At 39.3% G+C, this 12,650-nt stretch overlaps 1 protein-coding gene across 2 annotated transcripts; it reads left to right on the plus strand.

The window, feature by feature from the left end:
• The first annotated feature begins 512 nt into the window (after positions 1 to 512).
• Positions 513 to 10,936, plus strand: LOC121628942 (suppressor of cytokine signaling 6). Of its 2 annotated transcripts, none has more exons than XM_041968366.1 (3): positions 513 to 740; positions 1,358 to 1,427; positions 6,994 to 10,936. In XM_041968366.1, exon 3 carries the CDS (start codon positions 7,120 to 7,122, stop codon positions 8,728 to 8,730), a length of 1,611 nt encoding a protein of 536 aa, XP_041824300.1. In that variant the 5' UTR covers positions 513 to 740; positions 1,358 to 1,427; positions 6,994 to 7,119; the 3' UTR covers positions 8,731 to 10,936. The 2 variants fall into 2 exon arrangements, with proteins under 2 accessions (XP_041824300.1, XP_041824301.1); XM_041968367.1 differs by having other exon boundaries at positions 1,361 to 1,427.
• The last annotated feature ends 1,714 nt before the right edge of the window (positions 10,937 to 12,650 follow it).

The following is a 12,650-nucleotide window of genomic DNA, read 5'->3' on the forward strand; positions in this document are numbered from 1 at the left end:
TCATATTGTGACATTTCTATCGGTTGCACCACCTGACTTTTGCAACTAATTTCAAAGTAATCAGGCTTCAACTTGGACTCATACATTAGCTTAAGCATTTGCTAGCATGGTCAAACAAATATTTTTAAACTAAATTTAAAAAATTTATGATTAAATAACATGTTCCTATTTTTACATTGGTTGTACCATCGGACACTGAAAGTGTAACAGTCTACCTATGAGTTGGAAAAAAGCTATTTTATCAATATTTGATGTAGATTTACAAACCTTTTCATTCAGCCATAAAGGCTACTTGGGGTCCTTTGTGCTGAAAATGTATTAAAACTCAATGGTTTCATAGAATAAAGTGATGCATCTAATGCATTAATAAAATTGTTTTAAAAAAGAAATATTTTTTTTTTATTTATTTATTTATTTTTTCAAATATAATTATAGGTCATAATATGGCTTGCAGGTCTGCCTACACATGATTTGCCTCAGGGTGTAGAGGCTGCTGAGGCGCTGTTGTGTGTCTGATTCGCTGCATGTGAATGTACTCTGCTCCCACAATTCAACAGGCAACAAAGGAAGAAAGGAAGAGGCCGTGAGCTACAAAGTGTTAGCCAACCTAGGTTGAAAGATGTCGCGTTAATGTGTCATTGTAGCCGTCAATATACTCCTGTATGACAATAGAAGTATCAATTCCGCCCATATCAACACTTTATGGGTTTGTTTTGGCACAAGAGCGGACAAAAGTGAAGGTAACGATAATGTTTTCGACATAAAACGCTAACAAAGCTAACTGACTTGGGTAGTAGGTTAGCATTAGCTAAGCTAACGTTAGCCAATAGTCGCCAACGAGCGAGGCTTTCACAGCTTGTTTTTCAAAGACATATTTCTAAGCTTTGGTTTATTTTACCCACTTACACAGTCAAATGAGACTAATAAAGAGACAATTGTGTGTCCTTATTAAAGATGAAGATTATTAATTCACTTCTAAAATGTGCTAACAGCTAATTTTAGCGTTCAGGTAGCACATCATCTGTGTCATAGGCAAGGTCTGTCGGTCAACTTTGTTTTTATTTTTAGGAAAACTTAAACCTAATTGATTATAAATCGGTACTGTTCGTTGAATCACTTTTAAAGGAAGCAAAGTGGAAAACTAAAACATGTATCTGAGCTAAAAGCATGCTTGTGTGTCCATAGGCCTCTTTGGGTCAGGGCATACCTGGCTAACATTGAGTCATCACACGTTGTTTTAGGTGGTAGTATGTGTCCGTGTGTGCTTTCTTTTTTAATTTGGTGAAGTTACGTATAAATCAGTACCGTAGAGGGCTTTTTTTTCTTGTTTAAATTGAACTGGTTTTGCTTTCCACAGCAGCAAATGAAATGTGGTGGATGTGGAACTTGACCCAAGCAACTGAGTCACCGTTTTCCAGCAGATAATGGTGAGTAATCAGATTGCAGCTGCCTTGATTATCAAGCAGCATTGTTTAGGTGCTTCTAGTGGCAGATGTGTTTTTGACAGATGAGAAGGCAGTGATGGCATTTTTATTTAATTTATTTTAAATAAAGTTATTTCATGCAACTTAATTGGTATGTGCTTCGAGACTGAATTATTTTAAATTGAATTGGAAACCACTTTAAAGAGGCAGGTAGATCATGCATTTCAGCCTGAGAGAAGTCCCCGCTCCTTACAGGGCAGGAATGACCTTCTGTATTGGTACTGATTGCAGAAGAGTTGAAGAACACTCCAGTGTATGACTCTGTTATTTTATTGGTGCATTGCAGAGCGCATTCAGTGTCGTCTGTAATGTTGAGCAGGTTGTGGAGCAACATAAGCTTTTTAGGGGCTTAGTTTTGTTGCTATGTATAGAAGACAGCAATATGCTTACATCTATATTGGAGCAGTGCATGATTTGTTTTATGTGGTCAGTGGTGAACAGTTCAGTGATCTGTAAAACCTAAGAAGTGTTGACACATGATTGGATAATACAGTCTAGACTTTATCTGCAGTTGCTGCTCACACATATACGGCAGGAATTTTATGTTAGACATGTAAACACAGCAAACTGGTGTCTGTATGTAAAGGTGGATTTATACTTGCTCTGCGTCACCACCTTAAGCACGGCGTAGGTCCGCAAAGGCATCGACGCGTACCTCTTCCAGACCTGACATGCACCCTTGCTACGCAGACGGTTACACGGAGGTAGTCCCTTGTGATTGATCAGTTTGGGATCATGTGTTGCCGGATATCTGGATCTTCTCGCTGAATTTGTTTGGTAACCACCGTTTTTAAAAACAATAACCAGCGGATTAAGTTGATGAGAGGCTGATCGAATTATTTCTTTGTTTTCTTCCACAACCTAATAAAGACACTGAACCATACTGGACGCCATTGTTGTTTTAAAACAGAAAATACCTACCGGACTGAAGTGACCCATCAAAAGAACTCCGACCTGGTGAGTTTACCAGCCGATACCACCCCTGCTGCCACCTTCAGATTAGGAGGAAAAACTGCAACACAACACCAAAACGACGTGTACCCCCTACGCTTGAGTGCAAGAGTACACTCACCAGCATCGGCTACACCATAGCCGACTGCACTCAGACGCTGCGCGAGTATAAATCCGCCTTGAGACAGAGATGAGGTACTTGCCAAAATTATGTTTAGAAATTGCATTGTGGTTATTTCATGTCTGAAAGGCTGCTTGACAGTAAATTGTATCCATAATATCAATGAGAGAGTGAAAAGTAAATCTGCAGGGTGTTTGTGTTTTTTATACAAGGGCATACTTACAGACGTTCCTGATTTCTTACTTGAGAAATTGGGTGGATAATGTATTCAAGAAGTCTGGGGTAATTTTTTCAGACATTTTTTTATTTTATTTTTTTTCCCTCCCTTTTTCTCCCCAAATCTTTAAAACACATCATCTAAAACAGTGGTTCCCAGCTTGGGGTCCGGGATCCCCCAAAGAGCACAGGGGGTCCCTGTGGCTTTTAACATTAGAGCCATTGTGATTAATGTCCACAAATTGGCCCTATTTTAAGGTAAAAAAGGTAAGGCTATACATTGATCATTTAACTTTGGCTTTATCAAGGACAGGACTCAACCAGAATACATTATATATGGTGAGAATTTCAAATTTGAAAGCCTAAAGCCAAGCATGGCTGCACAGGGTGGTGCAGCAGGGTGGCACAGGGTGGTGCAGGGGGTCCATGGCATTTTAGTATGTGCATGAAGGGGTCCCTGAGGAAAAAAACAGCAGGGTTGAATATGGCAAAGGTTTATGTGTGTGCATGTATAATGATGTGTTACAACTGCCGCATCTCTGGGTGATGCAAGCAGTCACTTCAGGTCCTTGTGCTCTGTCACTCTCGCTCGTTCAGTTCATTTTTCAAATGAAAACATCACTGAGACCCTTGTGTGACTTTGCAGCCCCAAATTACTGTTAAGGACTTGACAAGAAATGTTATGTTGATGAAGCTACAACTTCATGCCACACTCGAACATGAAACTCCGGTTTTATATTTTATGATTTTCCCCCTTATTTACCATGTCAAAGTACATGGCAGCACAATTAGAAAAACACTGAACGAATTTGACTTTTTTGGAGGGGTTGCCAGTAGAAAGCCTCTTCTCTCAAAAAGAAAAATCAAAGAAACAAAAAATTACGACATGGCTTAGTTTTTTTTTAAGTTAATTCGAGTAAACCCAGAGACTTCTGAAAGATCAAAGAGAGCAAATGTATAGCACCATTTTCAGTAAAAATCAAATGCAGTATATCAGCATGTACATATTATGCCAGTTGTCAAACACAGTGATGGAGGGGTTATGATTTGGCTTTGTTTTGCAGCTGCTAAGCAACTAAATTTATTTATATGCACATTTAAGAACAAGTGTAGACCAAAGTGCTGTCTTAAATGATATCGATTAAACATGACAGTGAAGACAATATAAGCAACATATCTGGGCACATTGCAGTCATTGAGTCAACCATGAACTTCTCCAAAATTTTCTAGGTGAGGCAGGCTTATTTATATAACACATTTCATACATGGGACAACCCAGTGTGGTCTGCACAGTCTGTTGTGAGACTGCATTAGCAAATCTACACGAAAGAGGCTGAAAAAGGAAAAGAATCAAGATGTTGCAAATATGTCATTAATCAGTCAGGGGGTCTCAGTGTATTTTTTTTCATCATCATCATGAACGACAAGACGCCTTGCAGGCGCTCCTGGTGTGAGTTGACGTGCCGTGGAGGTCGGAACAAAACCACTGCAGCACACCCACAAACCCTGCTGGCTGATAGGTAGCTCAGAGACTGGTATGACGGAGGCTGTCATGTAAACAAACACCAGTCAACTAGAACAAAACAAACTAGGCAAAAATCAACTCACTTTCCAGCCTAGTATCACTATGGGGTATTTTTCTTCCTCACCCCCAACCTCTTTTCGTAACAGTTTCCTCTGGATCTTCTTGCTGCGACATCTTTTGCAATACATGTGGTCTCTTGTGGTTCAAGAGGAGCGGAGGCTCGGTGACAGAGCCGGTCTGGTTCTGTGTTTATTATTGGTTGGGAGGAAGTAACAACTGTAGTATTGAGCTACATGGTGGCTATAATGAAAAAGGAAGGTAAACTGTGTTTTTCTATTGAACTATTTATTTATTTATTTTTTTTTATTTCTTTGGCACCACATGTCTTTTGACCGATATATATGTCATTGAGTTATCGTCCAGCCCTAAGTGAATCTGACAGTTACTGGAACAAAGAGCAGTGTTAAGTTTTTTTAAACACTGCTTTTGTTTGCTTTCATGTTATTTATTGCTATTGATCGTGTTATTATTCTTTTAGCACCATCATCTATTTTGATTAGGACTGGGCGATTAATCGATAAAATCAGTTGATTGAATCTTCTGTTAATAGCTATTTTTATAAAAATCTGGATTTTTTTTCCCCTCTTTTATACGCACCACAATTGTTATTGTAGAGGCTTCCGTAGTTGGCAGTGGGCACAGCCCTCCCTCCGCACCAGAATTTCACTCGCGCCTGGAATTTAGCTGTGTATATGACTGTGCATATTTAGCAGTGCAGTGTGCATACACAACTTCAGCCCACTTGTTAAGAGTAGACCTACATCAGGGGAATTATTTCCACAGTGGATCCCATATGATAAGGATCCAGATGGAAAGAGATCACGGATGCAGTTGTTGCATCTCTCTATGAAAGATATAAAGCTGTTCATACAGTGAAAAAGTTATGACGTTATTTACTTTTATTGTCATATATATACACATATATATATATATGTATGTATGTATATATATATATGTGTATATATATATATATATATATATATATATATATATATATTAGGGCTGCACGATTCTGGGAAAAATGTGAATCACGATTTTTTTGCTTAAAATTGAGATCACGATTCTGTCAGGATTTTTTTATCCACATAATATTTATTGCACAAATAAACTTAAACAAAACAATCTATTGAAAAAAATGTTCAAAAAAAGCTTGTGTTTGCATGAGAGCTTTGTTGGAGCATTTCTTTGGCAGATGCATAGTTGTAGTTCTATCATTTGGAAGAAAGACTATTTCCACAAAAGGTAAAAAAAAAAGAGAGAGGCTGATAACATATTCCCCTTATCATATATAAATTAAACAGTTAGATTTCTAAGAACGTAAAGCGTATGCATGGCCATGAAAATATAACTTCAGAATTGGCTGAAAGATTCTTGGCCAAAAATACAAGTCTGTCAACATGTTGGGGCTTCAGTGATGAGCGGTGACATGTCACAATGTTTCCCCCTGTACTGAACAGCCGTTCAGAAGGTGAGCTTGTAGCAGGAATACACAGGTACTAGCTCGGTTCGGGCGGGCGGGTGAATGTCGCCGCTACCTCCTGGTATCTCTTCGTCATCCATTCAACCCCCAGCTGCAGACTGAACTCCGCTTTGCTTTACTCTCGTCTCGCTCGCTTTTTTGAAAAACCAGCTAACTGCAGGTGGGCTTGCTCCACTGAAGCAATAACGCTTTACCATTGGTTAGGGGGTGGGGAGGCAGCGGTAGTGCTGCGTTTGAGGGCGCTTTAAAAAATTCGGGGAAAAAATCGAAACGTTTATTTGTGACGCAGCAGTGATTAAAAATGCTTCAGAATCGTTGTTGTTAGAAATGAGATCACGTGTATGTGTGGATCGAGATCGAGATTTTTTAACGATTAATCGTGCAGCCCTAATATATATATATATATATACACTAAGTTAAGTATTGCTTTTAATAAGTATAATATGCCTTTAAGAAAGAAAAGGAAAAAAAATCTATTTAAAATTTGAACTGGTTTGAAAAAATGGAGATTTTATCATTTGACCATATTGCCCAGCCCTAATTTTGATTTTATTTATTTATTTTTTGTAAGCTAAATATTTTAAGCAGATGTTCATTTGCAAATTTCTGATGATGGACTTTATGGTGAAGATGCAGTCTGTTGACTCACCTGTAAATATCACATATTTACAGGTTTTGCAGTTGGTTTCACTCTATAGGTACTATAATTATTGTAATTTTCAACCTGCCAAGAAAAGCTCTTGAAGAAGCTCATGACTGCTGATAACTGGAACAAGGATGGAGAAATCGGAGTATTTCTAAACCTTTTTAAATTTGCAGCACCTGGACTTTGAATAAGCCAAAGCTCTTACAAGGCATTTTTATCTAAGACCTAGGCAGAAGTTAAGATAGTTTAAATCCCTTCCGTTGTCCAAACTTGCAGATGTTAATTTCTTTTTATTCACTCTAAAATGTTTAATATATTAAAAGGAATGATCTATTTTTAACCTTATGCTTTTTGGATATTAATACATCTTGTAATTATTTACAATAAATTGTGACAAGGGGTGCTTAACTCAATCACACTGCTGGAAACCAATATTGTGAAGATAATTTACCCCAACCTTTTGCATTTTATATTTCTTTAACAAACAATGTGCTGTGTTTCTTTCTGCAGGGTTTAATGGCTCCACTGTTCGCATGTCATGTTTGGTGTGGCTGGATGGGAGGACATTGTGGATAGTACTTTCATCAGGATACCAGGAGAGCCAACCCATGCCCCGATTTTGGAGGGCCTGTCAGAATGAAGAAGATAAGCCTTAAGACCATCCGCAAGTCCCTAAACATAAAGGGCAAAGAGGAGGGTGACTTTGTCATGCTCCAGCAGCCTTCTTCAGTGACTACAGAGTTTTCTAAGGACGAATCACTTTTTGGAGGCTGCTACACCAAAGACCTTTCAGGCTGTGATTTTGGTGGTGAGGATGAGAAAGGAGGTCAGAACAAGAGTCGATCAAAGAGTGAGGGTCTGATGGGGTCACTGAAGAGGAGGCTGTCTGCCAAGCAGAAGGCAAAAGTAAAAGGCGGCTCTTCTGCTATATGTTCTGTAGATGATGACGACACCTTCTCATCCTCCTCTGTGCCCATAAGCTTCAATGAGGTGAAAGCCCAGAGACCCCTTAGATCTTCTTCCTTACGTATTCACCATTATAGCCCCTCGCCTTGGCCTCTGCGGTCAGTCAACTCTGATGAGGCGTGCATCAAGATGGAGGTAAAGGTTAAAGCCATGGTTCACTCTCCTTCCCCAAGCCCCAACTTAAATGGTGTCCGGAAAGATTTTCAAAACTTCCAGATGGAAGGGCTTTTTCAGGACGAAGCTGAGTCCTTAAAAAATCTTCAGCAGAGACAGAATGGTGAGCTGCATCTAAACATTAATGAAAATGACGTGCCTGTGGTGCTGGGGTTCACACCCCAGGACTATATCCCCTACACAATGCCTTTAGATGAGGGAATGTACCCAGAAGGGTCCCACTCCTGCCTAGACAGCTCTACTCCCATGGAGGTGGTGACGGAGGCAGACAGTGGGTCTCTCCACACAGACCAGGGACAGGATGAACATGAACTGATTAGTGGGATGTCTCTGGATCCCTTCATGGACACCTCAGTTAATAGTATTCTTATTGGTTCTGCTGGTATGATGCTCCAAAGTTCAAGAGTAGAGGTCCCACCTCCCCTCTCACCACTCCTGCCACCCATGACAAGTAATGGGCATATCCCAAGAACATTTTCAGGTTTCAGCTCCTCCGATAGCCAAGTAGCCGAGAGAGTTAGACACCACCTCAACTTTGACCCAAATTCAGCTCCCGGGGTCAGTCGGGTGTACGACTCAGTCCAGAGCAGCGGGCCCATGGTCGTCACCAGCCTAACAGAGGAGCTGAAGAAGCTTGCAAGACAGGGATGGTACTGGGGTCCCATCACACGGTGGGAGGCAGAAGAAAAGTTGATCAACTTGGCTGATGGTTCATTCCTGGTCAGAGACAGTTCGGATGACAGGTACCTGCTCAGCCTGAGTTTCAGGTCACAAGGCAAAACTCTCCACACCCGCATCGAACACTCTAACGGACGCTTCAGCTTCTACGAACAGCCTGATGTGGAGGGACACACATCAATTGTTGATTTAATTGAACACTCTATCAAAGACTCAGAGAACGGAGCTTTTTGTTATTCTAGGTCTCGCCTACCAGGGTCTGCAACATACCCTGTCAGACTAACCAACCCAGTATCTCGGTTTATGCAAGTGCGCTCCCTGCAGTATCTTTGCCGCTTTGTCATTAGGCAGTACACACGGATAGACCTGATCCAAAAACTGCCTTTACCTAACAAGATGAAAGATTATCTGCAGGAGAAGCACTACTGAGGACACACAGACAGGACAGTGGTAGCAATTTGCACTTTTGTGTTCAGTTAAGAGATTTAAACAAGGTTTACAGACAACCACAGTTTTGAGATGATCAGTTCTGGTAGCTCTTGTGTCCAGGTGACCCTGTCACTGTCCAGTCCTCCATTCCACTGTGTGGTTTTCCGCTGGTTTTTAGAGGCTCTACTTCCATTAATAAAGGCCAGCTCAAAATCTATTGCAGAAATATAGCAGAGGTGTACAGCCAGGTAATCTCAGTTCAGTCCGTTAAGTGCAAACATGAAGAACTTTTGTGTGGTTATTTATACTATTCAGCTGTGCAAGTAGATTTTCATAAATTAACTATCTGCATTCAAGTTGGGCCAGTTGGAAATGAAAACGCCTCTGAATTTGAGAAGTAAATTTTTTATCCATTAAATTGTACATTTAGTTATAGCGTGAAGATGGATGGTATTGCTACATCTGATATAAAAGTTTTTGCAGGCTGACCAGTTTTGAACATCTTTTGTTTTAATTTTCTAAATGTTTTCAGACTGCAGAGTAGACATGTCATTTATTATCTCTAATTATCTCCATTAAAGTTACGTAATCACAAATGTGATATAGATACCCATTTCTTTTTATCCTATTTGACAAATGTCTATATACTTTAGTATTAGAGTGGTGCTTTTGTTTTTTTAAATATAAATTTTGTTTTTTATAGCCACACCTATCCACAAACATAGACATTAAAGGACTTGGATGTTTGCTGGTTAAAAATGCTAATTAACTAACCAAAGCACCATTTCAGGCAGTTTAGACTAAATTTGATCTCAAAAGATGTCCAAAATTTGCCAGTGCCTGATCCTTTTAACAGTTTGGTCAGAGAAGTAGCTTTAAATTTATGGCTGCATTAATACATTAGACATCATTTAAGCCTGAAGGTACTGATAATGCTGGATTATAATCTTGTGCTGTTTGTAGAAATGAAATCAACTTAATGTAAAAACCTTTTTTTTTCAAAATGAGCTAACATAAAACTTTCAATTTTCTGCATTAGGAATGTTACAGGAATGTGCACCTCAACTCAGGCCCAACAACCGTTTCACAATCTGTACTGCTTGTATCTGCATGTAGTAAAGGCTTTAAGACTGTAGAGTAACTCTGGGTGAGAGATGATGTCAAGGCAAAAGGCGGAGAGGTTCTGGCTGTGATGTTAACGCACGGCTCTGAGTAAAAGCTTGTTAAATGCACAGCTGCATTTACCTTTGGCAGTCCGTACGGAAACAACAGGGACATTGTTACTTAATGCCAGCAACAAACTGGACCCAGATGAAAGAAATCCCAAAGATGTTATTAGCCTATGTAAACAGACCTGGGAAAGCCTGGGTCGAGGAGTCCTCTCAATCTTTGAGTGATGTCAGTATCCAGCATATGACAACTATTCAAACACAGCTGCATGTCACCATTAGTGTTATATGGGCTTTAAGGACATAATTTTTTATTCGTATGGTTTTTCATTTTGGCCATCACATGCATCTTTACATTGTCCTCAGTCTCCACAGAGCTGCACTACCCCACATATTATCTCTCTACTGGGCCGCTTTGTGCCGAGGTAAAGGGAACAGCACACAGTATGCTACGCAAGTGCTTTATATGGATACTTGACAGGGAATTGTGTTTTCACATTATGAATGAGCATCCTTTTAGACATCAGTGTCCTTAAAAGTATTTGGGAAATGGTCTTGGGGAACTTCGGTAAGTTGTTGAAGCTTAGTTGTAGTCGTAGATAGCTGGAAATGTTGGCATCCGAGGGAGTTGGCCTCAATCTGGCACAGCAGAATTAGATAGGAACTTTTGAATGGTGTTGCATGTTTAAAGACTTAGACTTTTGAAGCTTTGAGTTGTATAGGAATGAAGGATTTAAGTTGTGTGTTTGGCTGTTAGAGAGATGTTTTTTATGTCACAAACATGGGCTGGACATTCTATGTACAAGTAATGTATTTTTCCTTTTTAGATTTCCTGAGTGATACTTTTTTGTTTTGTGACGTTTGCCATCTGAGGGATTGGGATGTACAAAAGGAATGTACGCTTGTTTGAGGTATCCATTTTATCTGCCTACAGACCAGTTTCAGAAAGCACGTGGAACATTAAAAAATAAAGGTTTAAAAAAAAAAAAAAAAAAAATACAGTCACACTATTTGCACTTGAACATTCTTGACATGCTTGGATCTTCTTCTGCCTCCAGTTTTCCCTCAGATGGTGGTTTATTAAACTAAAGTCACATAATTGTCCTTGTGTATTCATGTCTGTAAGATTGAATCAAGATTTTTTTTTTTGTCATATCTTTGGGATTTAAAAGGTGAGGCACCAGCATGATTTCAAGCCTTACAAAGCCTTTGCTAATGCTAATTGGCTAACAAGGTATGGCATCATGGCAAGAATGTGGATGTAAATTTAATTTTACCCTCTCTTTTTTCTGTGTGGATGTGTCTAAGTTGAAATGTGAAATTTAAATTTTAGTCTTTGTTTGAATCCAATGTAGTTTACGTGTATTTCCATTTTGATTTTGAAGTTTCATCGGATTTGGACTAGCAGAAACCGGTTTCATGCGGTGAGCTGCTCGTTCTATTAATACTAGTTCATTATTCAGCATTATTGCCTTCAAACGGTCAATTCCAGAGGTTGATGCTTGTTCAGACTGCTGAAGCATTTTCAATAATAACAGCTGTTAAAGCACTTAACAAGCTCCAACTTTCTTCCTGAACATCTCTGTGAGTGAAGGTAATTGTTTACAACATTGTTTGGACAAGTCCTTCCTTTTTTGTTTACCCTCTCACATCAATGTCTTGGTACAATTTGAAAATTTCCTTTTAATGTGTTTTACACATTTTGTGCTGCTTATGGATATGATTGCCTTCTTGTATTTAACAATGGGGAAAATAGAATGTCACCACTGTAGATGTATTCACGTAACGACTTTGGTTATCATCTTGGGAGAGCAACAGATTTGCAATTTGTTAATGACTGTAGTGAAAAGAGAATTAGTAGCGATTAGTAGAACTTCTGTAGAATTTACCAGTTTGCTCCAGTTTACAATGGTTGTCATCTTTCCAAAGTAAATGGTGTTTTTTTTTTTTTTTTTTTTTTATTTTTCTTTTTGGAGAGAAAAAAAATCAACAGTGATTTATTGCACATTTTGGATACAGTTCCAGAGTTTTTTGTATCTGCCAATTATAAATTATAAATAAAACTATATTCTAAAAAAATGTGAAGAATTATCTGCTTCCTCATTAAATTACTGTCTATACTCAGACACCTTACATGCAGTCTTACATGCATTTTGTAGCTTAGCTCAGCTTGGATGGAGTGATGCGCACATTTAGAGCCAGATCAGGCTTGCAGCTGTGTTAATAGGAGAAATCACAGAGGTCTTAGAGATTCTTTCAACAGTGAGTACAAATTGGCAGCTAATCCCGGAGCTCTGGTTTCCTAATTGACAGAGACAATCTGGGTGGTCTTTAAATACAACAAAGCGAAGCAGAGACTCTGGGGAGAAATTTGCTGCAGTGCTACCTTTCCTTGCTTTAACTTGACTTTAAGTTGACTCTGGAGAAATACTGAGTGAGTTTTTCAGTCGTAGAGGGAGAAGAGAAGGTGGGAGTGGGGTGTTAGAGCCAGGATTGGACTCGAACTTACTGCAACACGCCTAGCATGATGATGAGGAGGTAGACTTTGTTAACTGCTTTGTCTGACAGGCATCTGAGGTGAAGATGCACAACTGTTTACTCTCTCTGCCCTGTTAAATATGATTTATTCATAGCACGCACTGGTGGTCGCGTGTCATATTGAGATACCTCCATCACAAAAGGCCTCGTCTCTGCTTTCACTTCACTTCGCTTTTTCTTTTTTTTCCCCCTAATTTGCAACTTTTCAAACTG

Source organism: Melanotaenia boesemani, chromosome 18, assembly GCF_017639745.1.
Source record: "Melanotaenia boesemani isolate fMelBoe1 chromosome 18, fMelBoe1.pri, whole genome shotgun sequence".
Taxonomy (NCBI): domain Eukaryota; kingdom Metazoa; phylum Chordata; class Actinopteri; order Atheriniformes; family Melanotaeniidae; genus Melanotaenia; species Melanotaenia boesemani.